Source organism: Camellia sinensis, chromosome 4 (genome assembly GCF_055761805.1).
Source record: "Camellia sinensis isolate YWXY chromosome 4, ASM5576180v1, whole genome shotgun sequence".
NCBI classification, from domain to species: Eukaryota; Viridiplantae; Streptophyta; class Magnoliopsida; order Ericales; family Theaceae; genus Camellia; species Camellia sinensis.
The window spans coordinates 140,589,108-140,616,891 of NC_138964.1; the positions used below are offsets into that span (position 1 = coordinate 140,589,108).

The following is a 27,784-nucleotide window of genomic DNA, read 5'->3' on the forward strand; positions in this document are numbered from 1 at the left end:
TTAAGCGATTTAAGCCAGCACAGAACTTGTGATCCTATAGATATCTCACTTCATCACAAGGTGAAACAAAGACCTCAGGCACTCGAAAGTAGATTACAAATTTACACAGCTCATCAATAGAAAAGATATATATAGTGCACAAACAAATGTCTCACATGAATCAAAAAGTTAAAATATGTACATAGCACAAGATGTGATGAGCAATGTTTCCACAGTATTAGATGACATTTAAATAAAGTTTTAACCCGGTTTTGGATGGTGCTTTGACAGATGGGACATAACTGAAGATCTTCCTCACAATCGCTGCAAGTCTGCAAATAAACATTAAGTCAAATCATCAACGTAGCGTCAACTTTTTCCTGAAGAAGGGATTGTAATATGAATTGACTATTTTACCTGATATCCGCAACCAAATGCCATATTCTTTGGATTAATGAAGCAGATTTGAGCAAACCTATTGAGTAGGCAAAATAAAGAAGAAAGTTTCAATTGATTCAATGCTCGTTTACGAAAAGAACATTTCTTATATTTGGTTCCATCCTTAAGACTAGTAATATACTAATGATTGCATTAGTTGTGGTGGTGGTGGTGGTGATAGTGGTGGTGGTAGGCGTGGGGGTGGTGGTGGTGGTGATGGTGGCATTAGTAAGTAAGATCTTAGTCCAGAAAACCTTTTTGAAAATGAAAAATATTTTTAATCCAAAGAGGCTTGTTTTCCATTGACTACATGAAAAGTCAAGCAAATGGAGCATAAGATCATACAAGAACCACAAACTAAGTTTTATGATGTTGCAATTCATTATTCCACAACTAAAGGAGGCTAAAAACAAGAAAATAGGGAATTTCAAAAAAAAGAGAAAAAACGATGTTCTTTTAGAAAAGTGATGAGAATGCACTTACATGATCATCTGACATAGAACTTGCAGGCTGACTTGTCCCGGTGGGCACATTATGTCCATCGAAATCAGATTCACTTGGGTGGAAACTGCTAGGCTGTGGATGTTTTGATGTGGGTGGTGGGGGCAGAGGAACCCTGACTATAGCCTGCCCACTAGGACGACTGATTGAACAAAGTAACATAAATAAATAAATCATACAAAATCTGACCATGGACATAAAAACCAAATCCTCAACTCTAATGTAGAGAATTCTAATTGTTACCCCAATTTTTGACGCTTTAATGTTGCTTTATATTGTGATGGTATTCCCCTCAAGGCTGCTCGAGCAAACGCTGCTTCTTTCCTAGATATGTCCATATCCTTCGACATAATTTCTGTAAAATTCACAAACTAAATAGGAAAAACATGGATTAGAGTGAATAGGACAAACAGACAAGATGAACTTCAATTGTCTGCTAGACTTCTATTAATATTTGCCTGGAAATTCTTATAGTTCCTAACAGAAGGGTGCCCAAGAACGTTCTTCATCGTGTCCCATGGTCCATCTCCAACTCCAACTACAATTATTGTCAATGGATATTCTCTACAAACAAACAAGAAGCACATTTGAAAATGTTTTGGCATTTGTAGTGTTTTGGCAACAGAGCTATCACAAAGGAAATTTACAACCTGCAAGTTACCTTGCATTCACAATAGCGTTAATAGTTTCCTCTTCCAGGGGGCTTGGATCCCAACTACCCTTAGCTCCTGTCACCTATGACAACCAGTAATTAATAGGACCTTGAGAGTCTGAAGTTGAAATGTGATCAACAAAGCAAGATAGAGAACTTGATAATTGGAATATAGACCTTGAATTTCATATACATATTGCCACTAAATAAACTTTACATACAATACCATTAGGCATATCATCAGGCAAAAGTGGCAGTTTGGCTTCATATGTGCCATTTTCAATATAAGTTACGGCACATCAGGCAATTAAAACAAACCTACCTTAGACAAAATATCATATTAAACTAAAAAATCCAGAACAAAAATAGATACCGGTCCATCTGCTATTATTACTAAAACATGGTATTGGCAGTCACTTTGCTCAACAATAGTGATGGCCATTTCAATGATGGGAGCAAATGATGTTGGTCCTGCCACATAAAAGAAGCCAAAAATATCAAAAGCTGCAGAATACGACTAGTATAAGAACAATAAAGGAAATGCATGAAACAAATTTCAACCGGAAAGCTTTAGGTGAGGGACTAATTCTTTATATCGTTTCAGCACTTCCTCAAATCCATTGCAAATTCTTTTATCTGGATAGAAACTAAAGATGTCTCGGTCAAGCGTTGAAGCTGCCAACATTGAATTAACATATGATCACCATTATCTGAAAAATGTACTAAACGCTACATTAAAGGTTTCTTCATTAGAACATACCATCTCCAAATCCAAAACAAGGAATTAAGTTATTGTCATGAAAGCCAGATAATGTTCTTCCAATAACTGATATTGCTTGTTCATAAGGGTTCTGTTCATCACCACTATGATGCAAGCTCCTCCCATGAAATGACGTTGCACCTAATACCAAGTATCAACACAAGTTAAGGCATGTATACTAAAAAAAACTTACATTCTAAGATGAGATCAAACCTGTCCACTTATTGCTCCTGGTAAAATCAATGCCAAGAATAAGATTTGAAGTTTCTAGGCCATCAAGTGCTAAGGCTGTCGTAACCTGTTGGAAAAGAAGTAAACTTAGTTGGGTTATTACTTTTTAAGATAATTTTTCAAATGGGATCACCCATGTAGGTAATGATAAGCATCCATCCAAGCCTCATACTGATCATGATCAAGATGGTCAGTCATCTCCTCAGCTACAACAGCTCAAGTCTTACGTACCACAGTTGCAGCCTAAGCCAGATACAGGACAGACAGCAACTGTATGAGCTGCAGCTCAGCTAAAGCTTGGAGGTTGTTAGTTTGTTAGAACTAGAGTCAGATAGTTGTTATGGTTCAGTTAAGTGGTTAGGAGTTATAGTTAAGAGATAGCTTATCTCTATAAATACTGATTGTAAATCTCTCAGTAATGTAGTTGAATATCAAGATCAAATTCATTTGTACCAATCACATATACAGACATCACACAAATATGCAATATTTAATGAGTAATCAACCAATAAAAGAAGGCAAAACAAAGCATTGTGCTTTGCAAACAATTCAAACATGCACTATTCAGCCAGGCCATACAGATAAATCCATTTGTTATGACATACATTTTGATACAAAAATCAATATTGCAATATCATATGCCTAATAATGTCAGTTCTCTGTGGCAATCATTGAAACACCTGGTACAATTAAATCTAAAATCATTCATAAATAGAGAAGTGTTTACCATAACATTACTAATACCAGGAGTTCCATAACCAATGCTTTCCAACCTCAATACTTATGAGATCAAACTCAAAATTCAAAAATCATAATATCAATGAAAACACTAATATCTAGGTTCCATGCAGAATTATGAGTAGCACGATTCAGACATCACAACCAGCTCAAAGATTAAAATGGCATTAATTTTCTAGAAATTAAAGTAGATCCTTCAAAAGATGCCACCTACCGCAAGAAAGCTCTACACATTGCAATATAGTACACCTACTGTTCTGATTTCCACATTATTGGCAATCATCTTGCCCTTTTATTATTACTGAAATAAGTTTAAAAAATTATGTTACCTCGTCTATGTTCTCAAACTTCCTTTCTGGCTCTGGAGGTTGACCACCATAGCTTTGAGTTGGACGTGGTGGGGTCACATAGATTACCCTTTTAGAACTCATGCAACCCATGGCCTATATAATTCACAAAGGTTCTGCAGCATCCAACAAATGTGACTTCTTCTAGTTACATAGATTAAATATTACAAAAATTAATAAAAGCATCCAAAGAATTTATTTATTTTGTTTATAAAAAATATATATATATAACTACTATAAGAATACTAAAAGGCCACATGAAGCTTACTTTTTAGCAATAATCACAGACAATGATGTAATTGAAATATGCAATATCTGAAAAAGGACAATCTTAGCGAGGGTCCAATGTTCTAAGACCAGGACCATTTATCAAACCAGAAAAATGACCGGATAGTTTAACCGTCAATTTAACCGGAATTGAACAATGATGTCATAATTACATAGTAAAAAATTATATAAAAACAATAATAGTTATTCAAATACATTCATTTAAATTATTTTTACATTTTAACATACATAAGTATTTGCATAAATATAGCTTACCAGATATAACAATCATACATATATAAATATATATTGATTCTGTGGCTGCTAAAAGAGCAACTAGTGTTTATTCAAATACATTCATTTAAATTATTATTACATCTTAAGATTTCTATTGGGAAAAATAAATACCCGCCATAAAAAACTCTGATAACACCGTATAAATTATGAATTCATGTGTCAATGGAAGCATATCCACAAAATATATGCACACAAAAAATAACCACACAATATTTAACGTGGTTCGGCCCAAATGCCTACATCCACAAGAGAGAGGTAAATCCACTACAGGGATGGACCTAGGATTTTCATATAAGGGGAAACATATATATACAAACAAAATTTTTAAAAAGTAAGTATGAATTATAATATCAATTTCCACTAACGTGATCAAGTAACTAACTGCTACCTTCCTCTATTATAGACTATAGCTTGTAATTAACACTAGTTTTAAAAAATTAATTTCTTTTATTATATTTTGTCTATTTTTTTGAATTTTATATTTTGATCACATGTTACATAGATATAGAGTAACAGTCACCTTTTTTTTTTTTCTCTTTTTCTTTTTGTAATCTAGAGAGGATGATCCTTAAAATTTGTAAAAGAAGAAAATTTTAGTGGGGGCAATATCTATAATTTGTAAATAATTGTAGCTAATACTACTATAATATAAGCAATAAGAGGAAGTTGAAGCTAGAATTCTGGAAGACCTTAAGGTTGATTAAATCTACTTGGCTACAAAAATTGAGACAAATTTGGTTCAAGGAGGGAGACAGAAATACTAAGTATTTTCATATGGTAGCAAGCACAAGACAAAGGAAAAATTCCTTAGGGAGCCTAATCATTAATGGCGTAAGTATCGAAGATCTAGAGCAGATAAAAATAGGAGTCAAGCAACATTTTCAGAATTTTTCTCCAAAAAGTGGCCCTCAAGACCCGCATTCTCGGGGCATTTTGAACACACACTATCAGATGATGATGCCAGAATTTTAGAAGAGTCATTTTCAGAATCTGAAATATGGGATGCAGTAAAACGTTGTGAAGGAAATAAGGCACCGGGTCCAAATGGATTCAACATGCAGTTCATCAAAAAGTGCTGGGCTATTGTCAAAGATGATATTTGTCTTTTCCTCAATGAGTTTCATCACAACAGCAGAATTAAAAATGGTCTTAATTCTTCTTTTTTAACTCTGATTCCAAAAATCCCTAACCCATCTTCTTTGTTGGACTATAGACCTGTCAGTTAATTGGATGTGCAAGGTTTTGAAAAGCGGTTGCGGTAACCATGATGGTTGCGTTGACAGTTGTGGGGTGTAAAGACCGTAGCGTAACAGTTACGATAACCAGAATCGTGATTTTTTTTTTTTTCTCAAAATTTGAAGAAAATTTACCGATACGCATATTTTTTTTTTCTTTTCAGAATCACATTTTTTGGGATTTAATTTAAAAAAAATTTTGATCAATTTTTGTTATTTTTAAAATATGATCCAATATATTTCATATTTTCAAATCACTATAAAATGAACTTTTTACATTTTATTTCAATAGTTAATGATTTTAAGAATAATTGATTTTAAATGTCTATAAATTATTTTTTACCAATACATGAACTAATTGAATAAAAAATATTCACAATTATTAAATGAAAGGATTATAAAATAAAAATTATGTCATAAATTAAAAAAAAATTATAAAGAAAAAAATTCATATATGATTTTTTTTTTTTTTTGGTTTGGATCAATTGAGTATTTATTCATTTTTTGTAAGCTTTTGTTTTTTGGGAAAAAAGAAGCTATTCAGAATATTGTAAAAAGGTGTAACGGTGTCTGACAGACCGTTATGACCGTTACGATACCACTACAGCCGTTATGTAATACCAAAACGGCCGTTACATATGAATTTTCGTCACACTGCTATAGCGGCCGTAACGGGTGGCGGTAATCACTACAACCATTATGTAACCGCATTACGTAACAGTTATAACCGCTTTTTAAAAGCTTGAGGATGTGTCTATAAAATAGAAGCAAAAATTCTATCAAGGAAATTAAAATCAATCATGCCCAAACTGTTAGATGAAACCCAATCAGCTTTTGTCAAATGAAAACAAATCTTGGATGGTATTCTCATAGCCAATGAAGTTGTTGATGTTGTTCAAATTTTGAAATTAAATAAATAGATTTATGAAGAAATAAAATTATATATATACTAAGAACACATGCTAATAATTACAACTAAATTTCAGCAGAAATACACAAAACAATAAAATGGTAAAGAGACGAAACCGAAGCCTGCACGGAAGCAGTTTCCTTAAAACAGATTTCGCCGCCTCACTGGTCGAGTGCTTAAGGAATCCCAGCGTCTGTCTCCCAGGATACGACGGTCAAAACCAGCTACGGCAGAAGCACTCTCTGTCTAGCTTAGCGAACAAAACAGTGGCAGCACTCTCTCACTGTAAGAACTTTTAGGCAAACTGACTTGTGAAATGGAAGTAAAAATTTTTGTGTTTGAGACTTGACAGGAGGGTCTCAATTTATACATGTATAGGGGAGAGAGGCAGGAGTTACAAACCCCATTAATGCAGGAGTTACAAACTTCATTACCTTTTTTCCATGAAGCTAACTTCATGAGGTAATTTCTCATTCAAATCTCAATGGTTTTTGGCCATTCTATCTGTGGTGTAATGATCTCAATGCAAAGTATCTAGACCCACTTGGACCCAACACAATAGACGGTTGGGACCCACTTTAATCTTTAATTAAAGTCACCACACTTTAATATTAAATTAAAGTCCCCAAAAATTATTTTTTCCAACAATCCCCCACATGAATAAAAATTGACCGAATGACGCAACAAACGAACACCGTTCAACAATAATGACTCGGAGAGAGAGTACAACGGACTAACCCCGACATCAGAGAAGGTAGCTTTTGGCTTTGAACCTCTCCCAGTGAAAACCTATCGAGTTTACTGGCTGATCGGTGAATATGACATCTTGAACTGCTCTGCCGTTTATGTAAACTGAGACAATAGATCTCACACGGGAATTACTCCTACCACCATTCTGTTCTCACTGGTCTGCCCTGTGTGGCCCTGGACACTAGCCTGGTTCAGCGAGTGGTTTCAAAAAATCTTGGCCTGCCCAATTCTTCTAGAAACGGCCCCACTTCACACTCACATAGGTGACTCTACTTGAGTATCCTGCTATACTCAGCTCAATAGCTTAACACACTAGAGTCATTAAAAGCTCAGCTTAACCTCTACACTTGCAGGTATCACTGATAGAAGGAATGGCTGGAGGTTTAACCTCCTCAGTGACATACCACCGTTACACGCAATTAGGTTGTCCCATTGAACCTAGATCTTGGGATCTCTAGTCAACTAGGTTGGGTTTCTATTCCGGTAACTTCCAAAGGCCTCAACCCCATTCCTTTTGACGACGTTTCGACTAACACTCGATTTAACCCTTTGGTTAGCGGATCCGCAATGTTGTCCTTAGACTTTACATAGTCTATAGAGACAACTCCATTCGAGAGTAGTTGTCGTATGGAATTATGTCTACGACGGATATGTCTAGACTTTCCATTATACTTATTACTCTATGCCCTACCAATTGCAGATTGACTATCACAATGAATACAAATAGCAGGCACAGGTTTGGACCAACTTGGAATATCTTCAAGGAAATGGCAAAGCCATTCAGCTTCTTCCATTGCTTTATCCAAAGCGATAAACTCTTATTCCATCGTTAATCTAGATATACACGTTTGTTTGGAAGATTTTCAAGACACCGCTGCTCCACCAAGAGTGAACACATATCCACTAGTGGACTTTGAGTCCTTTATATCTGATATCCAATTTGCGTCACTATAGCCTTCAAGCACCGCTGGATATCGAGTATAATGCAGCCCATAATCCCGAGTGTAGCGTAAATACCTTAACACCCGCACAATACCTTTCCAATGAGAAGCATCAGGATTACTTGTGTATCTACTAAGCCTGCTAACCGAGTAGGCTATATCCGGCCTAGTACAACTCATTAGATACATTAAACTTCCAATTACCCGAAAATATTCTAACTGTGAGACACTTCATTATTGTTCTTGGTAAATTGTAGACTTAAGTCTATAGGTGTCGATGACACACTCGTATCTGATCCACTAAACTTCTCAAGTATCTTATCAACATAATGAGACTGAGATAGTATAATTCCGTCAGAGATTCTGGTAATCTTAATTACCAGAATAACATCTGCAATGCCCATATCCTTCATGTCAAATTTAGAGTTTAACAACTTCTTGGTAGTTTTGATCATTTCATCGTTACTACCTATAATGAACATATCATCAACATATAGACACAAAATGACATAACCTCTGTCAGTGTCTTTGACATAAATACACTTGTCATATTCGTTGATTCGAAACCCATTTGACAACATTGCGTTGTCAAACTTCTCATGCCATTGTTTAGGCGCTTGTTTTAAACCATACAAAGATTTGACAAGTTTACAGACTTTCTTGCTTTGTCCTGGAGCTGAAAACCCTTCAGGTTGCTCCATGTAGATTTCTTCATTCAAATCCCCATTTAAGAAAGCTGTCTTTACATCCATCTGGTGTATCTCAAGATTGCACAAAGCTGCTATCGCAATCACTATGCGAATGGATGTTATCCTAGTTACAGGTGAGTACGTATCAAAGTAATCCAGGCCTTCTCGTTGCCTGTACCCTTTGATAACGAGCCTTGCCTTATACTTGACAATAGACCCATCGACCTTCATCTTTCGTTTAAAAATCCATTTGCAGCCTAAAGGCTTGCAACCTAGAGGTAAATCTACCAACTCCCAGGTGTGGTTCTGTAAGATGGAGTCAATCTCACTTTTGATCGCTTCTTTCCATAATGGACTCTCAGGAGAAGTCACAGCTTCGTAGAAAGTTTGAGGTTCGTTCTCAACCATATAAGTTAAGAAGTCGGGACCAAAAGATTTGGATATCCTAGCCCTTTTACTCCTTCTAGGCTCATCTAAAACCTCAATTTGATCATCACCTGAATCATTAATATGATCATCCTCACTAGCAAGCTCATCAAATTTCTCCAAAGACCTTGGAACCCTTTCATGGGTTCGGCAAGGAAAAATGTCTTCAAAGAAACATGCATTCCTTGACTCCATAATGGTATTCCTGTGTATGTCTGGAATTTCAGACTTATGTACAAGAAACCGATATGCACTACTATTATGTGTATAACCAATGAATATACAATCCACGGATTTCGGGCCTATCCTAACCCGTTTGGGTGTAGGAATTGCCACTTTTGCAAGACACCCCCACATTCGTAAGAATTTATACGAAGGCTTAACGCCTTTCCATAACTCTTTTGCTGAGCTCTTGGAACAAAACACACTATAGAGTGAGTCTGCCAAGCTGTTGAACACATAGTTCCGGCAAAGATAGTCTGTCTGCTTCCATGTGTCAAGCGCCATGACTTTCTGCCTATCAGGCTCATTCTCTGCCACGGCTGGAGGATCCTCGCTCAGAACCTTTGCAAGGTTTAGCGTGGTCAAGTAGAACAGCATCTTTTGCTGCCATCTCTTGAAGTTCACCCCAGCAAATTTCTCTGGGCACTCATGATGACTGAGCGGTCCTCCCGGAACAGTCGGAGTAACGCCATGGTTAACCACAGAGGTCACAACAGTAGGGGTTGGTAACCCAGTTGCCCCGGGGTTCAGATCCCCACCAACATTAGCAGTAGCAGCAGCATCAGTGATAGTTGCCATTTCTGAACAAATAAAACCTCCTTTTAGCTAAGGCTAAACACTTTGGTTTCTATTCCAGAAAACCAAACCAAAATCCAAACTTACAAGCAATTTAAACTTGCAAACAATTTAAAATTACTACAACCAAATACATGCATATAAAATGCGTCTAATAAGCAAATAAAACTTACTACTACAAATTGGTAAACAAACCAACTAAATCTCAAGTAAAAAATTTCTTCAAACATAAAGAAAAATAACCAATCCAATTGAGGATTATAAGTAGTCCAAACAATTCCTTTCTTCGCTTAGGTATGCCTACAAAGAGAGTTAGTAGAAAACGACAACATAATATAAAGCAATTGTACATACAATCAAATATTATTTAACCTTCTAGCAAATCATAGAATAGCAAAATAACTAAGGAATTAAGATACTATACAAGTTACAAAACCTTATAACTTCTACATTAAATTAAAAAATTAATTGCCATAAATTATATAAGAATTTAATTCACAATAACCATGTAAATAAATATAGGCAAGTTACACAAATTTTATAACTCCAAAGAACTACATTTAATTCAAACTTTAATTCATCCAATTAAATCACACACTATTCATGGAAATAACTTATGTGTATAACTCTAGAAAACTAGAAGCAATTTCGCATGCAAATTAGATAGTAAAGCTAGAAGCATGCAAAATCAAAATATAGATATGCAACATTAGACAAATAGGATGAAACCAAATAAGTAGCATGCAGTTTATGTAAATAATTTGAATTGTTTATATGTAATAAACTAATAACCAAGCACTTCAAGTATATAACCATTCAACCATTAACATGCAAAATTCTAAAAATTAAATCATGTAATCTAGTCTAGAAAATTATAAGCATGTAACAAATTAAAACCTAGAATAGAATAGAATTAGCATGTCAAAATTGCAACATCAATAAATTATATTTTATAACCTTAAAATTCATGCAAATCATAGAAGGGGAATGATGAACCATACTCATAAAATAAGATCAGAGTAATATAATTAAGTATACAAATTATGATAGAGCATTCTAATTAAACTAAACAATTAGAGAATCACATTGCATAATTTACAATCATTGAAATAGGGAGCAATTCCGCAACAGTTCCTAGTAACATTATACAAATGTCTATATAAATCTATTCGATCAATTTCATAGGAAAAACATATACTCCCTCCGTCCCAAAATATTAGTCTCTTATTCCATTTTTCATTGTCCCAAAATATTAGTCCCTCTTCAAAAATCAAGTACAAAAATAATGTAAATTTCCTATTTTGCCCTTCTTTTAAATTAATAAACAATATAAAAAGTACAATCATAACATTGATATTCCCAAAAAATGTACTATCAAAAGGGTAATTTTGGAAAATCAACTTTTTTCAAATGCAATAATTATACTACCAAAAAAAGTTGGATTCCCCAAAAGGGACCATTATTTTGGGACGGAGGGAGTATGAAAAATCTGTTTTAAGCTTGTTGTTCAAATTTTGAAATTAAATAAATAGATTTATGAAGAAATAAAATTATATATATACTAAGAACACATGCTAATAATTACAACTAAATTTCAACAGAAATACACAAAACAATAAAATGGTAAAGAGACGAAACCGAAGCCTGCACGGAAGCAGTTTCCTTAAAACAGATTTCGCCGCCTCACTGGTCGAGTGCTTAAGGAATCCCGGCGTCTGTCTCCCAGGATACGACGGTCAAAACCAGCTACGGCAGAAGCACTCTCTGTCTAGCTTAGCGAACAAAACAGTGGCAGCACTCTCTCACTGTAAGAACTTTCAGGCAAACTGACTTGTGAAATGGAAGTAAAAATTTTTGTGTTTGAGACTTGACAGGAGAGTCTCAATTTATACATGTATAGGGGAGAGAGGAAGAGCCTCCAGCCTTTATGGCTGTTCATAATGCACCATTAACCTCTGCAATAAAGGCAGGAGTTACAAACCCCATTAATGCAGGAGTTACAAACCCCATTAATGCAGGAGTTACAAACTTCATTACCTTTTTTCCATGAAGCTAACTTCATGAGGTAATTTCTCATTCAAATCTCAATGGTTTTTATCCATTCTATCTGTGGTGTAATGATCTCAATGCAAAGTATCTAGACCCACTTGGACCCAACACAATAGACGGTTGGGACCCACTTTAATCTTTAATTAAAGTCACCACACTTTAATATTAAATTAAAGTCCCCAAAAATTATTTTTTCCAACAATTGATTTGTGGAAACATAACTCTAGGGGTGTGGACTTCTCTTAAAATTAGATTTTGAAAAGGCCTTTGACAGTGTCAACTAGAATTTCCTCCTATATATGCTTTAGAAATTTGGGTTTGGTGAAAGATGGATATCATGGATTAAAGAATGTATTTCTTTTCCCCACATCACTGTTTTGGTAAATGGCTCCCCTTCTCAGGAATTTTCTCCACGGAGAGGCTTAAGACAAGGGAATCCTCTATCTCCCTTTCTTTTTAATCTTGTGGTTGAAGCTCAATAGTCCCATCAAAAGAGCTAAAGGATTATATCTTGTCAAAGGCGTTGATATTGGAAATTTTGGGCTGAACCTATCACACTTGCAATTTGCAGATGACACCCTTGTGTTTTGTAACCCGGAGTGTGATGAGATTGTTAATTTGAGAAGAGTCCTTAGATCAAGGTTTTAAAAAGCGGTCGCAACCATTACGTAACATCGTTATGTAACGGTTGTGGTGGTTACCGCCACCCGGACGAAAATTCATATGTGTAACAGCTGTTTTGGTATTACATAACAGTCGTAGTGGTACCATAACGGCCGTAACAGTCCGTTAGACACCGTTACATCCTTTTACAATATTTTGAATAGCTTCTTTTTCCCAAAAAAACCTAAAACTTACAAAAAAAAATGAACAAATATTCAAGTGATCCAAACCAAAGAAAAAATCTTATATAAATTTTTTTCTTTATAATTTTTTTTATTTTATGGCATAATTTTTATTTTATAATCCTTTCATTTAATAATTGTGAATATTTTTTATTCAATTAGTTCATGCATTGGTGAAAAATAATTTGTAGACATTTAAAATCAATTATTCTTAAAATCATTAACTACTGAAATAAAATGTAAAAAACTCCTTTTATAGTGATTTGAAAATATGAAATATATTGGATCATATTTTAAAAATAACAAAAATTGATCAAAATTTATTTTAAATCCCAAAAAATGTGATTCTGAAAAAAAAAATATATGCGTATTAGTAAGTTTTCTTCAAATTGTGCGGAAAAATAAAAAAATCACGATTCCGGTTACTACAACCGGTACACTACGGCCGCCTTTATACCCTGCGTCACCGCAACCGTTACAGCGACCACAACTACTTTTCAAAACCTTGCCTTGGATGCTTTGAGTTAATATCCAGATTGAAGATTAATTACCATAAGTCTGTAATTTGTGGAGTTGGAGCCAGTAGTGACTTCACATCACAAGTAGCTGAGTACTTCAACTGCAAAGTGGGGTCATTACCAATCAAATATCTAGGCATGCCTCCTGGAGAGCACTACTTGGGAGCCCATTGTTGAAAAAGTGAAGAAACAGTTATCATCCTGGAAAAGAAAGTACCTTTCTCTTGGAGGAAGAATTACTTCAATTAAATCAGTACTATCTTCTCTTCCACTTTATTATGTTCCCCTCTTTAGAATTCCCGTCAAAGTGGCAAGCTTGATTGATAAATACCAGAGGGTCCTTTCTTTGGGGGGATAGTGATGATAAGAGAAAGCTACATTTATTAAATTGGGAGGCATGATCTGTCAGCAAGAAATTTGGAGGTTTGGGATTTAGAAAGACAAAGGTAATGACACTTCGTTGTGCAAATGGTGACGGAGATTTGCCACTGAAAAAGGATCCACTACAAGAAATTAAGGTTTTAAAGACAAATTTTTAGGGACAAAAATAATTTGTCTGCAAAAATTATACTTTTAAGGACAAAATGAAAGAATTTAAAATATATATATATATTTAATCATATTGTTACATTTTCTAGACAAATTTACTTAGTTGTAGAAAGATCAATCACTATTCCCTACAATTTTAATTGGTTGCTAATAAACCCAAATCATATATTATTGTATTTTACATATTAATTTTTGAACTTAATAATCGGGACTATCAAAAAACAAAAACAAAAAAGCCAGGTTCATCACTCACTCTCTCCCTCTCTCTCTCTCAAATCCCTAAATTCTTTTCATATATCAGGTTTCAAATCCCTAATTTCTTTTCATCACTCACTGTCTACGGATTCGATATTCTGATCTGTGGTTCATCATTGTCTCATAGCATCTCTCTCCGTTGCCGCCTCATCTCTCTCGATTCTCCGATTTCCCGGCGACTCTCCGGTAGCGATTCCGATCAGGTACCATTATATATGTATATACATACATGTATGTATCCGTATAATCGATTTGATATCTCAATTTTAGCCATGTATAGATTCATGTGTTTGTTCAATCAAATTTACCAAATCGAAATATGCAGATCTAAGTAATGATTTTCCATACTTCATCTTCTGGTAGGTAAGAATACCAGAAAGTAAGCGAGCAAAGAGGTTTACATTATTGTGGACTCAAAATTGCATCTAAATCTACCTAAAAACATTTTCGTGTTTGATCTTTAACAGTAGCGTGCAGGACTAGTCTCAAGTTAAATTAGTTCTGTATTGGTGTTGAATAGATAACTCAGAGCTCCTTGTGTTCAGTGATTTGTAATCAAGTGTATTGGTTCAATGAATTGTGACATAATAAAGTGGAAAATAGAAACTACCTGATTTTGCCGGATGAAATCATTTCATTCATTCTTGAAATCCTCTGAATTTGTTGGATGAAATCTTTTTGCACCCCCTCTGTCCTTTAAATTTGCTATATGATTTCATGTCATTGGTTTGGTTACCACAGATTTAAGCAAATTTTGAGGAAGGTTGAAACACAAATTTGTTACTAAGAAGAGTAGAGAATGAAAATTTCAGGAACTATATTCATTGTGTGGGTTGGGAAATCTCACATGTTTCCCCTTGATACACAGCTCTACACACCTAGTAATCCGCTAAAACTACATCTTTTAGGTGTAAGTCAGTTTCTGTTAACAGAGCAAGGGTACATATATAGGACTTGAGAGCATCATTAATGTGGGATCAAATATACTAGAGACTTGTTTAATATTACTTTTGTAAGCAACCTAAGTTTGATTCATAGTGTTTAGTCACATCTCTACCCACATCTAATTGATTTACTTTAGTGTTTGTTAAAGCTTTACAAAAACTGTATTGTTGACCAAATAATTTTGATTATGGAAAACAACAAAATTTTATCTATGAAGGAACACTATGTGTGTACTATAGTTCTATTATCTATACCCTAACACATGTTTTGATAAGTAATGATATAATTTCATTTACAAGAAGGCCGAAAACAAATTATGCTATTAATAATTATTTTAGTTCTGATATATTAGGAACTACCATATTAGTGTATACAAGAGTTATATCCTTCTCTCTTCTGGGTATTTTGTGATTGTAATCAAATTCAGTCCTATGCTTATTTGCTATGATGAATATGCTCTGAAATTTGTTGTTCCACGAATATAATAAGATCATAATCTAAATTGTTCCGAGGTTTGTTTTTAAACCTGGGAGTTTCCAAGAGAATGCTTTTTAGTGAGCTCATATAATTATGGTGCTGAAAGAGAAAAGTAACATTTTAAGTAGTAATTTTCATGATTCCTCAAAAAAAAAAAAAAAAAAAAAAAAAAAAAAAAAAGAGTTGTAATTTTCAAATATTTCTTTTCATGTGTGCAAAGGCTTTGATAAGTAGTTTGGAAGTAAACTGAATAAAAGAATTGAGAATGCCCATCAATTGCCTTAAAATATAACAGTCATGATGATGAAGGTTTATTCTCTCCCTCTTTACATCTCCCCTTCTCATTGCTATTGCATATTTTAGTGGTATGATCATTAATTTCATTTTTATTGTTCCTTTTTCCTTCCTTATTTTACAACCTTTTGTTGTCACTAGAGTGATTCTTATAGTTTAGGAGGGAACTAGAACTTAAGGTAAAACAGGGCAAACACAGGAGCACACATTTATGTGGTCTGGCTTAAAGCTTATGTCAACGAGTGAAAAACGACAGTGTTTATTGACTCCAATTAGCTTAGATGAACACCTAATGGAATTTAGTAAGTCACATTTATGTAATATGCTTTTTAAGCATTTGCTTCAACTATGAGCATCTCATATTTGCCTCTTTGGATCAAAACTCATTCACAAAAGGTTTAAAAGAACAAAAATTGCGGGTTAAAAATATTAATGTTTTTCACTTTCAGAGATGGAAAATTGGCAACTACATTGCTCGAGGCAAAATGTAATATGAAAACTAGTCTTACCTTTCATGATATGCATATAACAAACTCACTGCTACTATCAGCTCCATCAGTGACAAAACCCCATTCATTTAGATACAATGTATGCATGTTTTACAAATCAAAACAACCTTGTCCCTCGCTAATTAAATACATCGGTGCAGACAGTTAGCCATCTTTGCTTGTCATCCCCCACAAAGGAAAACAAAGAAAGTTTTGCAACTTGCGTAGGCCAACATACAAACTGACACACTTCACCTCTTCACCTTTCTATGGAAATGAAGTAATATTGAAGGATAACAAAGAAAGTTTTACATGTATCTTCTTGGATTTAGCTCTCATAAAACGATAGTAATCACTTTGCTTGGTTAGAGTTTTTCAAAAGCAAGGGTTTGGGACTACCAATGATCTATCTACCTAAATATCTAAAATCAAGATTTATCCATTTAGAATTTTTTGAGGGGGTGATTGTGTGGTGATGAAGAATTCGTAGAATCCCTATATTAATGCTTAATTTGATGTTTCTTTTGCTTTGATGATATGGTCTGATCTAATCCTGATTTGTTTGATTTTATTATATTTGTGTTATTTGGAAATGTAGATGCCAATTCGATTGATTGCATTGTTAAATTTATTTTGATTCGCTTGTGTTATGAGAGTCGAAAATTGTAGCATTATGTTTCCTATTTTTTAAGCTTTTACCTTCTTCTTTTTCTTTTTCTTTTTTTTTCTCTTTCTTCTTTAGTTCTTTTGCACCATGGATAGGAGTTGGATGCAACTTCGTAATAGAAGGTCACCTCAGTACATTGATGGGGTGAGGGAATTTATCTTGTTTGCTCGTGATCATATGAAACCAGAGATAGATAAGATTTGGTGTCCATGTTATAGATGCAACAACCATATTCAAAAAACCATAGAGGAAGTTGAAATTCATTTGTATGCATATGGGGTGGTCACGAGTTACACTAGGTGGGTGTATCATGGGGAAGGTTTTGAGTTGAATGATAATGATGACTCACAAAATGAAAATGACGAATATCTTGACAATGTGACAGACAAGGTTCTGCGATACTTTCCTTTAAAACCACGGCTACAAAGGCTATTCATATCCAGGAAGACGGCTATTGATATGAAGTGGCACAAGGATAAACGTGTAGAGGAGGAAAATGTGTTGCGTCATCCGGCTGATTCTGAAGCATGGAAAGACTTTGACAAAAAGCATGAGTCTTTCGCCAAAGATCCGCGTAACGTTAGGCTCGGACTAGCTAGCGATGGTTTTAACCCGTTTGGAAACATGAGTAACTCATATAGCATATGGCCAGTTTTTCTTGTCCCATACAATTTACCACCATGGAAATGTATGAAGGATCCATTTTTTATGATGCCTTTGCTTATTCCTGGGCGTAGGGCTCCCGGGTTTGACATTGATGTGTTTTTACGGCCATTGATAGATGAGTTAAAGGAGTTATGGGAGGTAGGGGTAGAAACATACGATGCATCAAATGGCCAAAGTTTTCAATTACGTGCCGCATTGTTATGGACCATCAACGATTTCCCTGCATATGGTAACTTATCCGGTTGGAGCACCAAAGGGAAATTGGCTTGCCCTTCATGTAATGAGGATGCATCTCACCAATACTTGCATCATTGGAAGAAAACTTGTTACACGGGACATCGTCGTTTTTTGCCGCATAATCATGTTTTACGAAAAAGCAAGGCATTCAATGGTGAGCCAGAGCATAGATCGGAACCCAAGTTGTTGTCTGGGGAGGAGGTTTTGGGACAATTGGAGCATCTTGACTCGACAGTATTTGGGAAGATAGATGAACGTGGGAAGAAGCGAAAACGTTCTCCTCAATATTTGAATTGGACAAGGAGAAGCATCTTCTTTGAGTTACCTTATTGGAAAACCCTCAAAGTTCGCCACAACCTCGATGTTATGCACATTGAAAAGAATGTATGCGATAGTGTGATGGGAACATTGATGAACGTTGATGGAAAAACCAAGGACTCATACAAGGCTCGTCTTGATCTAGTGGCTATGGGTATAAGGCCTGAATTACACCCAAGGCAAGTAGATGGAAAAACCTACCTACCCACTCCTTGCTTCATGCTCTCTCCAACTGAAAAAAGGAGTTTTTGTGAATTCTTGAGTACAATTAAGTTGCCAGATGGCTATGCATCAAACATATCACATTGTGTGAGCGCTAGTGATTGTCGAATTACAGGGTTGAAAAGCCATGATTGCCATGTTATCTTGCAAAGATTGTTTCCTGTTGCCCTACGTGGATGTTTGAAAAAGGATGTGAGCAAGGCTTTAATTGAGCTTTGCTTGTTCTTTAAGGAGTTATCGGCAAAAACATTGAGAGTTGATGTCTTAGAACAACTTGAGAAAGATATTGTGTTAATTTTGTGCAAGCTTGAGAAGATATTTCCACCATCTTTTTTCGATATTATGATCCATTTATGCGTACACTTATCACGTGAAGCAATCCTTGCTGGACCGGTGCAATACCGGTGGATGTATGCATTTGAGAGGTACATGCATATTCTTAAGGGCTATGTGCGTAACAAAGCCCGTCCAGAAGGCTCTATTGCTGAAGGTTACATTGATAATGAGGCTCTTACATTTTGCTCTATGTACTTCAACGAAGGTGAGACAAAATTTAATAGACCAGAGCGGAATTATGATGGGCCTATTAAAGCTACACAAGATGGAAATATTTCTGTATTTAAGCAAAAAGTACGTGGAATAGGAGCTGCAGTTAATGATGTGTTGAATTTAAAAGATTTGAAGAAAGCTCGATGGTATGTGTTGAATAATTGTGATGAAGTTCAACCGTATGTGAGGTAAGAAACCACCATATGATTATATTCACTGCAAAAAATTTCATTGTGAATTCTACTACTTTCACAACTATTTGTGTCAAATAATGTTGTGTAATAATTTATAGGCAATACATGGATGAACTTGAGAGACAAGGTTTGAGAAATGTTCAAGAGAGGCTGGAATCAGAGTTTCATACATGGTTTCTAAAATACGTAAGAGCTATAAATTTTTAACCTTATTTGTGCATTTAAATAATGTAGCTAAGTATATGCTAATACATTTCACATCATAAATGGAATTAGGTCACAAAGCAACAACTTGAAGGGACCATGGACGCTTCCAATCAACTTATGAGCCTAGCCCGAGGTCCTGATAGTCGAGTGACACGATACAGTGGTTGCATTATCAATGGGACCAGATTTCACACTCAAGATCGTGACATGAACCGAAAAACTCAAAATAGTGGTGTGGTTGTTAAGGGTGACCATAAAGGAGAAGCTATTGATTTTTATGGAGTTGTTAGAGATATAGTCGAGTTGAAATATCTAGGGAGAAATCGGGTGCTCCTCTTTAAGTGTGATTGGTGGGATGTTGGCAATGAAAAAAATGGAATGAAACTTGATGATTATAAATATGTTAGTGTGAATGTTACAAGAACTTGGTACAAGGATGAACCGTTTGTGCTAGCATGCCAAGCTATACAAGTGTTTTATATGAAAGACATGAAATTTGGCAACAATTATCGAGTTGTACAAAGAATAATACCTCGGGCAATATATGACATTCTAGTGAAAAGGGATGAAGAGGAAGAGAAAGAGGAAGAGGAAGAAAAGGACAATGATGAACCATACCAAGAATTTGAATCATTTGGTCTTGGAAATGCAGTGCACATGGATGATCAACCCATAGAATTATGCAAAGAAGACATGGAAATGATATGTGTTGATATTGATGGCGAATTCCATGAGGAGAATCTTGAAGATGATGAAGTTAATGATGATATGATTGATTATGATAGTGATGATAGTCAATGAAATTTGATGCTATATAATTTTCTAAGGCTTTTGAAATTCTGTATATATTGTTTGATTTCGTTGGAAATGCCCCTTTTTTATACTTTCAGTTATTTAGGTTGAGTGAAATTAATGTTGTTCTTTTTCTATGTGTTGAAGAGTTCTTGAATTGCCAATATGAATCTTATTTATTTTTTTCAAAAATAAAAATCATCCAAATTATTTAAAAACTTTAGCTTTTATGTAATTATCCATCCTTAGATTGGTTCAGGGTTGCTTTCAAATTGAACCAAGGTTTTCCAGATTGATGGAGTGGAGTGTTAGTATACCTAACACATAATTCAAATGTGAAAATTTGTACTCTAAAAATTGGATGAATTGACTGGGAATTAGTTTTCAGAATTGATTTATAATGTGTAATACTCATTATCCATGGTTATAGATCCGAATTCACTAGTGCATGATTACTTTCTAGGATGAACTTCCAGGGGTGATCTTCAATTGAATAATAAGGTGATTGAGATGTACTCAAAATGTGGAAGTATGGCCGATGTGTGCGGAGTTTTGAACGTATGCCTGTCAGGAATATAGAATCTTGGCATTTGATGAGGGCGAATTTGTTGAGAAACCAATGCTGGCAATGCTCTGGAAACATCAGCTGAAGAAGACCTGAAGGAATCTGGTTGCATAGCACAAACTTGTACAGAACTTGTGTAATCAAAAGATCTGGAAGTTGAATTTGAGAAGTCTGCTAAACCTCTTGTTCAGCACTGAAGGTCATGAGATTGCAGGAAAAACATGGCAGGATTTAAACTTGACATTTTCAACCTTTTCTTTAGCTGGAATTCTCAAACGTTAAATGGGTTTCTGAAATTTGTAACTAGACTAGTTGTTGAATGGAAAGGGAATGCAGTGTAAAAAAATTGTTGTTCCAATTGATATTGTGTGCTGTTGTTGATGGTGTGAGAATACCATAGGCCTACTGGGAATTATGCTGGGCACAAAGATGGCATAGGATCACCAAGGTTGGAGAGTAAGAGACCTAAGGCAACCATACTGGAGAGAGAGAGAGAGAGAGAGAGAGAGAGAGAGAGAGAGAGAGTAGCAGTGAGGGTAAAGCCTCGCATAGGGAGAATGACCTCTTAAATGAGATACACCAAACTGGTATGTGGTATATCTCCAATTCTATATTTCTTGTAGATGAGAAATGTTTAATAATAAAAGAAACACTTTGTACTCTGACTTATGCATTTAATAATAGGTGAGATGTGGCAAGAATAAGTTGAATCGGGAGAAGTTGAAAGTCCTCCACACTGCTGGCTCAAAGGCCTTCAGAAAAGTGCAATATGATGAGGTATTAATTATAGAATCTATAATTTATGTTTTGTAATTGTAATTGAGCAACATAATCTATATTGAGGTTTAATGTGTGCTATAAATGGCACAGCGAGACCATGCCACTGGAGAGGAACTTGGACTTGTTGAGTTGTACAAAAAGACGCATTTCAGTGAGAAAAAAGAGGCATGGGTGCATGCTGATGCTGAGATTAGACATGTAAGACATCAATCTTTATGTACTTTCATTCCTTATATCCTTAATAAAATGTGGATGGATACTTAATTTTATCTCAACTAATGAATATTGTAGTACAAGCTTGAAAAGCGGCAAGAGAAAGCTATTGAAGAAGGATCTTGCCCGATATCTGATGAGCAACTTTCTATTGAGGTATTTGGACAAAAAGTTGGCTACATACGCGGCTTAGGGCGTGGTCGAAAACCAAGTACAACATTATCTGGAAAACTTACCCGTGCCCAACTCGAGAGGGATAATGAGGCTGCTACAAGGGAGGCTGAAGAGCAACGAAGAATCAATGAGGAGCTGGTGGGAAGAATTCAAATCTTGGAGTCAGATCGCACGGAATACAATGCCAAAGTCGACTTCTTGATGCAGCAGATCAGTCAAAGAGTACCCTCTACTGATTCTTCTTCTTAGTAAGTCATCTTTTCAGAATGTTTGAGTAATTGATATTTGTTTCATTCAATAATATGATGAATCTTAGGATATTAATATGATTGGATTGCATGTATATGCTAGTACAGGTTATACATCACTGTGCTTTTAGTATCTTCTGAATTGTTTTCTTCAAGGCAGCAGCACCTGATCTGGGTCCCTTTTGATTGTTTGTGTTAAATCTTAGGATATTAATATGATTGGATTGTTTGTGTTAAATTTGGTTTTTAAGTTTTTGATGAGGTCAATGGAAATTATGCTGGAAATTAAGGTTTAGAAACTCTCTCTAAGCTGACTACATGGCAACAAGAAAAGCACTGATCAGATACTTTTCCTCTTATCACCTCCAGATCTAGGAACTAAAGAGGAAGTGGAGAACACACTTGAACAGTTTATAAAAACAATTGTCTACTTCTCGTTTTACTGTGCCCAGCAGACACAGATAAGAGGAAAGGACTATACATTCACTTTTCTAGAAATTGTGAGTATTAACTTTCTAGAGTGATTTTATAAGATAAGATTACATTAATTTATGAGCAAGGGGGAGGACTAGTTTTGAGCTCTTTCTCTCTGAAGGAAATGGATTACATAATAATGAGTGGGCGAAGACAATTTCTGAGGATTAGTTTTGAACTCATCACAACTTGCTGCATGTATACCAGCTGTGGACCTGATTTATACCACCTTAGGGGTAAATTTAGGGACTATTTTTTAGAGGTCTCTTGCATTACTCTTTAGAATTTTTATAAGTAGACATAATTTTTTTGAAGAACGTATCACATGAGAGACAAACAGTGGGGTGCATTTGTGTGAGGCCCACATGTATCTCACGTGGGAGTGTGGCAGGCGATTTAGAAAAATATTCTCCTTTTTGTCTATATATATATTTGCATAATTACACTTTTCATAGGAGTTATTCCTTTTACTTACTGTTCTACAAGGAATTGTTTTCACTGGAGTAATGTTTGTAATTGAACTTCAGATACTACAATCGGCACATTAAATTGCAATTTATTAAATTAATCTATTATTGGGTAATTTTTAATTGGTAATCTATTTGAGAGTTTGGCCTATTCTATGCAGGTCCTGCAAGCTTGCATTGATTTAAAGCTTGGGAGCTCTCTGCTAGATTTTGAATGTCATTTTAACGAAACCATTGAGAAGAAGATGCGATGAGTTGAGTTGAGTTGTTTTGTTATGTAGGTAGATATAATTCTAATAACAATCTGTTCATTGAACAGTTGAATGCTATAAACAATGCTTATAACACTAGCCTTATAAATTGGAAATGATACTTTTGAAATCTCTGTCATATATACAATCAAGATATTACGTACTAATGAATTAGAGCATGGTATTTGTTTGTTATTGAATGCGATGAGCATTTTTTTTTTTTTTTTTTTTTGTGTAGTTGAATTTTAATTTGGAGATGAGTGGATGGTTTGGTGATATATATTTTCTGTTTGGTTGTTGAGAAATCAAGAAAGGAATATAAGTTGATGTTCAAATTAGTATTTTTAGAATAATTGTTACAAAATCAAAAAAAAAAAAAAAAATTATCAAACTTTTAGAGACCAATTTTAGTTGTCTCAAAAAATATTTAATAAGCTTTTAGCCGCTACTTTTATTTGTCCCAAAAATTAAAACTTTTAACCACCATTTTCCTTTGTCTTAAAAAACTAAAACTTTTACGGACCACTACCATTTGTTCCAAAAAATTAAAACTTTTAGACACCAATTTGTGTTGTCGCAAAAATTAGTTTCTTTGTCTCCATAACTACAACCGTTGCCTTGGACTATAAATAGACTTTCAGAGACAAATTTTGGTTGTCTCAAAATCAAAACTTTTTGCAACCACCTATTTTTGTCTCTAAAAGTCTATTTATAGTGACAAATGCAAAATTTTGTCTCTAAAAGTCATTTTTTGACTTTTCCGAACTGGCCATTTGGGACAAACTTCGTGACGGAGGAAATTTGTTGGCTAAAGTTTTTTCCAACAAATATTACACTTTTAGGAACGAAATAAATTTGTCCCTAAAAAGCTGATTTCTTGTGGTGATCCCTGTGGAAGAAAGTTCTCAGTGCCAAAAATAATGTGAATGAAGATTGTTGGCTACCAAATGGCTCTCTTTCAGAAACAGTTCTACAGGCTGGAAGAACATTTCTGAAATGGAAAGGTATGGATCTAGAGCAGTTAACCTATTTTTGGAGAATATTCAATTCAAGCTAGGAGATGGCAAACGGATCAAATTTCGGTTAGATGCATGGGCTTCATCTACTCCTTTGTCCATCCTCTACTCTAGACTCTTCTCTCTAGCAACAAACAAAGACTCACTCGTCTATCATCACATGCAGCAGAGTATGGATAATCATACCCAATGGAATATTGATTACAGGAGATGCTTGAGGGTATGGGAAGAGGAATTACATCACGAGATGATCAGTAGACTGCAACAACCTCATACTAGTAGAAGAAATTATGAAGACGCTTTGATATGGACTCCTATGCCAACAGGATCCTTTTCTGTCAAGTCCCTTTATGATGCTTTTGAAGACTCCCTTCGATTATCACCTTTCCCAATAATGAAGTTGTGGAAATCATTAGCACCTCGTAAAATCAAAGCCTTTGGTTCGCTTGTATGGTGGGATCGCATTGCTTCCTCTGATCTCCTTGCTCGAAGACAAATCATACCCACATCCAATCATTGTGCTTTTTGTGGTATTGAGAATGAAACTGCAGCCCACTTGCTATTGCACTGTCACCACTCTTGGAAGGTTTGGAATAATATTATAAATTGGTGGGGTTCTCTGTGGGTCACACCAGGCTCTATACAAGATTTGCTGCTATGGTGGTATGGGCAGAACTACACAAATCTGGGCAGATTTATCTGGGAAGCAGTTCCATTGGCAGTGCTTTGGAACCTATGGATTGCTAGAAATAACAAAGTATTCAATTTCAAAGAACCTCTATCTGGGGGGATATCGTGGACAACATTAAAATCAAAGTGGCTACGTGCGTGAAGCACTACAGCAACCTATCAGACTACACAATTCATGACATCATGCATTGCTTGGAAGCAATAAAGGGCCACAAATTAAGGAATGCTTTACTTTTGTGCTACTCTTGTATCTGCTCTGTTTTGGTTGAGGGCTCGTCAACCTTTTATTTAGGTCTTGGCTTGCATATGATTGGGCTCAATTATGAGTGCCAACCTAGTTGGGATGTATTTTTGAGCTATGATGCAACTCAGTCAAGTTTTCTTCTTGTACTTTTTCACTATCAATAAAATCTTTATTTTTCTAATCAAAAAATAAATAAATGGTGTTTTTTAAATTGTAGGAGGGTGATCACCCCCTCTAGGTCCATCCTTGATCCACTAGAAACATAAAATAGAGATGAAATAGCCAAAATATGCAAAACTCAACACTACTACCCAAGCCTCATGTCAAGGTAGTTGAGCCCTTGCTCACCATGTTCAAATTTGCTAAAGTTGAAAATTTCAACTTCACAAGTGAAGTTTACACATTGTTGTACTCGTATCAACAATTTGAACTGTTTATCTCACATGACAAGTTATGACAATTGAGAAAAAAATAATCACATGATCAAATTATATATATATTAGCACATATATCCCAACAATTTCGTGGTCACTAAAAAAGCAACTAGGGTTCAAAAACACCTATAGTTTTCATATATTTATCATTTTTATGCAAAAATAGTTTTCAAAATTTGACAATTTTTTCAGTACTCCTAAAAGAGTGGATTATTTCTAATTTCCGAAAATAATTCGTCAAATAAATTTTTGGTTAAATATATATATATTTAAAACACAACTAATCAAGCCCAATTTAACATAAATTGATTCAAATCAAAGTACACCAAAAATAAATGTAAATATAGGAACATGAAACACAATATATAAAATCTCTTTTACCTTTGGCAAAGGTAGAAAACCTTGGAGTTGCCTTTGAGATCGTTAAGAGGGCACCAGTGAGACCACAACTAAGGCTTCTTATCTTGGTTGTACGATTGAAATTCCTCTCTCCTTAGAGATGAAAGATGAAAGATGAAAGATGAAAGATGAAAGATGAGAGATGAGTGATGAGAGAGTCACATGTGAATTATTAGCTGTTTTGGATGTTATATACCGGGAAAATATCACATCAATGATACTTTCAAAAACAAATTAATTATTTTTATTTTTATTAATATCTAAATATTTTTTCAATTTTTCACTGGGGTGTAATTACTCCTCATATATAAGCTACCACTTTTTTCAAATTTTTTAATTTTTAGTGATTTTTTTAAATTATATCAATTTCTTTTTTGGGGGGTCAATCTTATATAGGCGAATCTAAAAAATAAAAATAAAAAATTGAAAATATCTAACAAAAATTTTGAAAAAGCCAAAATAAGCTTTAAAAGTCTACTATTTTTTGTTTATTTTTTTCTTTTCTAAACTTTTTTTGAAATTTTTTTAATTTTTCGGTTCATCTTGTTAAGTTAAATCTAAAAGCCTAAAGTTTTTTTTTAAAAAAAAAAAATCACTAAAAACAAAAATAAGTGCAAAGAGAAAAAACACCAAATAAACAAATTCCAAACATACTATATTTTTTTTTTATGACAATCCCTATCGTCCTCAAAACAAGGTTGTTTTGAGACTAAATTTGAAAAAACAAAATCAGTTCCTTTCCTCTTTCCCCCACTCCAAGACGATGTGGTCTTAGGAAACTATAACCAGTGCACTACAAAGAATTCAATTTCTTTCTACAATATCATCATATAAATCTATATAAATATAGGAAATAGTTTCTCTCAAGATATTCGATGATATGATTATCATGAAGGGCCTATACAGAAAATTATTTATAAAAAAATTAAAATTGATCAAATATCGAATCATAATTTTACAATATAAGGCTGGGGAGAAGCTTGTAAATTAAAAATTAATTTAAAATTGACTAAACAATATAGACTTTAAATAGTATATTTTAAGCTTCACTGAATTTTGGCCTGTTAATCTAATGGCTCACTATTTTCTTGAATAAAGAATGCAAAATAATGCACATTAAAAAATGATAAAGATTGGTTTTGAGTGCTGGTACAATAATAGACAACTTTACCATGGAATCTTCAACTAATTTGTACGATAAAAAACACTTTTTTAAATACCTTAATGGGGCCACCATGTCAATACATAAAATTTGTTTTGTTTGCATATAAATTATCGAATAAAAGATAAATATTCTGGCATAAATTGATGAACAAAAATAAATTATTCAAGTACATATTTTGTTCAAATATTTATGTCTGAATATTTGATTTTTATTCAAAAGTTTATATTCAAATAATATGAGACTTCTTTGTTCGGCGGATTAGGTTGAATAAAATTATGAATATGGTGTAATTGAGTGAGAATATTATTAGTGTAGTGGTATTAGTTTGGAAATATAAGATAAAATGTGTTTATTTGTGCACTAATGTCGTGATATTAGTTAATTGAGATTAAGGGTTGGTTTAGGAAGTGGGTTGACTTTTTGATTTTTTGAT

At 34.5% G+C, this 27,784-nt stretch overlaps 3 protein-coding genes across 9 annotated transcripts; 2 read left to right on the forward strand and 1 right to left on the reverse strand.

Moving 5' to 3' along the window:
* Window positions 1-26,980, reverse strand: LOC114312185 (E3 ubiquitin-protein ligase RGLG5). 7 transcript variants are annotated; one of them, XM_082866330.1, is made up of 13 exons: window positions 13,589-13,856; window positions 13,405-13,472; window positions 3,629-3,762; window positions 2,544-2,628; window positions 2,331-2,471; window positions 2,132-2,245; window positions 1,944-2,041; window positions 1,580-1,653; window positions 1,377-1,482; window positions 1,162-1,289; window positions 901-1,060; window positions 397-454; window positions 1-311 (listed from the first exon to the last, which is right to left on the reverse strand). In XM_082866330.1, the coding sequence occupies exons 3-12, from the start codon at window positions 3,737-3,739 to the stop codon at window positions 431-433; spliced, it is 1,041 nt and encodes a 346-aa protein (XP_082722456.1). In that variant the 5' UTR covers window positions 3,740-3,762; window positions 13,405-13,472; window positions 13,589-13,856; the 3' UTR covers window positions 1-311; window positions 397-430. The 7 variants fall into 7 exon arrangements, 6 of the variants coding, with proteins under 6 accessions (XP_082722456.1, XP_028114193.1, XP_028114195.1 ...); XR_003646772.2 differs by lacking the exons at window positions 13,405-13,472; window positions 13,589-13,856 and adding an exon at window positions 26,169-26,980 and having other exon boundaries at window positions 397-457; XM_028258392.2 differs by lacking the exons at window positions 13,405-13,472; window positions 13,589-13,856 and adding an exon at window positions 26,169-26,980.
* Window positions 21,216-23,770, forward strand: LOC114303450 (uncharacterized). The gene is made up of 5 exons (XM_082866334.1): window positions 21,216-21,383; window positions 21,481-21,573; window positions 21,667-21,774; window positions 21,868-22,211; window positions 23,314-23,770. Coding segments are annotated over exons 1-5 (564 nt in total). The 5' UTR covers window positions 21,216-21,365; the 3' UTR covers window positions 23,315-23,770.
* Window positions 24,400-25,251, forward strand: LOC145824085 (uncharacterized). The gene has a single exon (XM_082923676.1). The coding sequence runs from the start codon at window positions 24,400-24,402 to the stop codon at window positions 25,249-25,251; it is 852 nt and encodes a 283-aa protein (XP_082779802.1).
* Window positions 26,981-27,784: the final 804 nt, after the last annotated feature.

Coding starts and splice junctions, on each gene's coding strand:
- LOC114312185 (XM_028258392.2), bottom strand. CDS start 3,739: ATGGGTTGCATGAGTTCTAAAAGGGTAATCTATGTGACCCCACCACGT. Junction 2,246..2,330: donor TTGTTTTGGATTTGGAGATG/GTATGTTCTAAT, acceptor CAATGTTGGCAG/CTTCAACGCTTGACCGAGAC. Junction 1,483..1,579: donor AACGCTATTGTGAATGCAAG/GTAACTTGCAGG, acceptor GTTTGTTTGTAG/AGAATATCCATTGACAATAA.
- LOC114303450 (XM_082866334.1), top strand. Junction 21,574..21,666: donor GAAAAGTGCAATATGATGAG/GTATTAATTATA, acceptor TAAATGGCACAG/CGAGACCATGCCACTGGAGA. Junction 21,775..21,867: donor CTGATGCTGAGATTAGACAT/GTAAGACATCAA, acceptor TGAATATTGTAG/TACAAGCTTGAAAAGCGGCA.
- LOC145824085 (XM_082923676.1), top strand. CDS start 24,400: ATGGAAAGGTATGGATCTAGAGCAGTTAACCTATTTTTGGAGAATATT.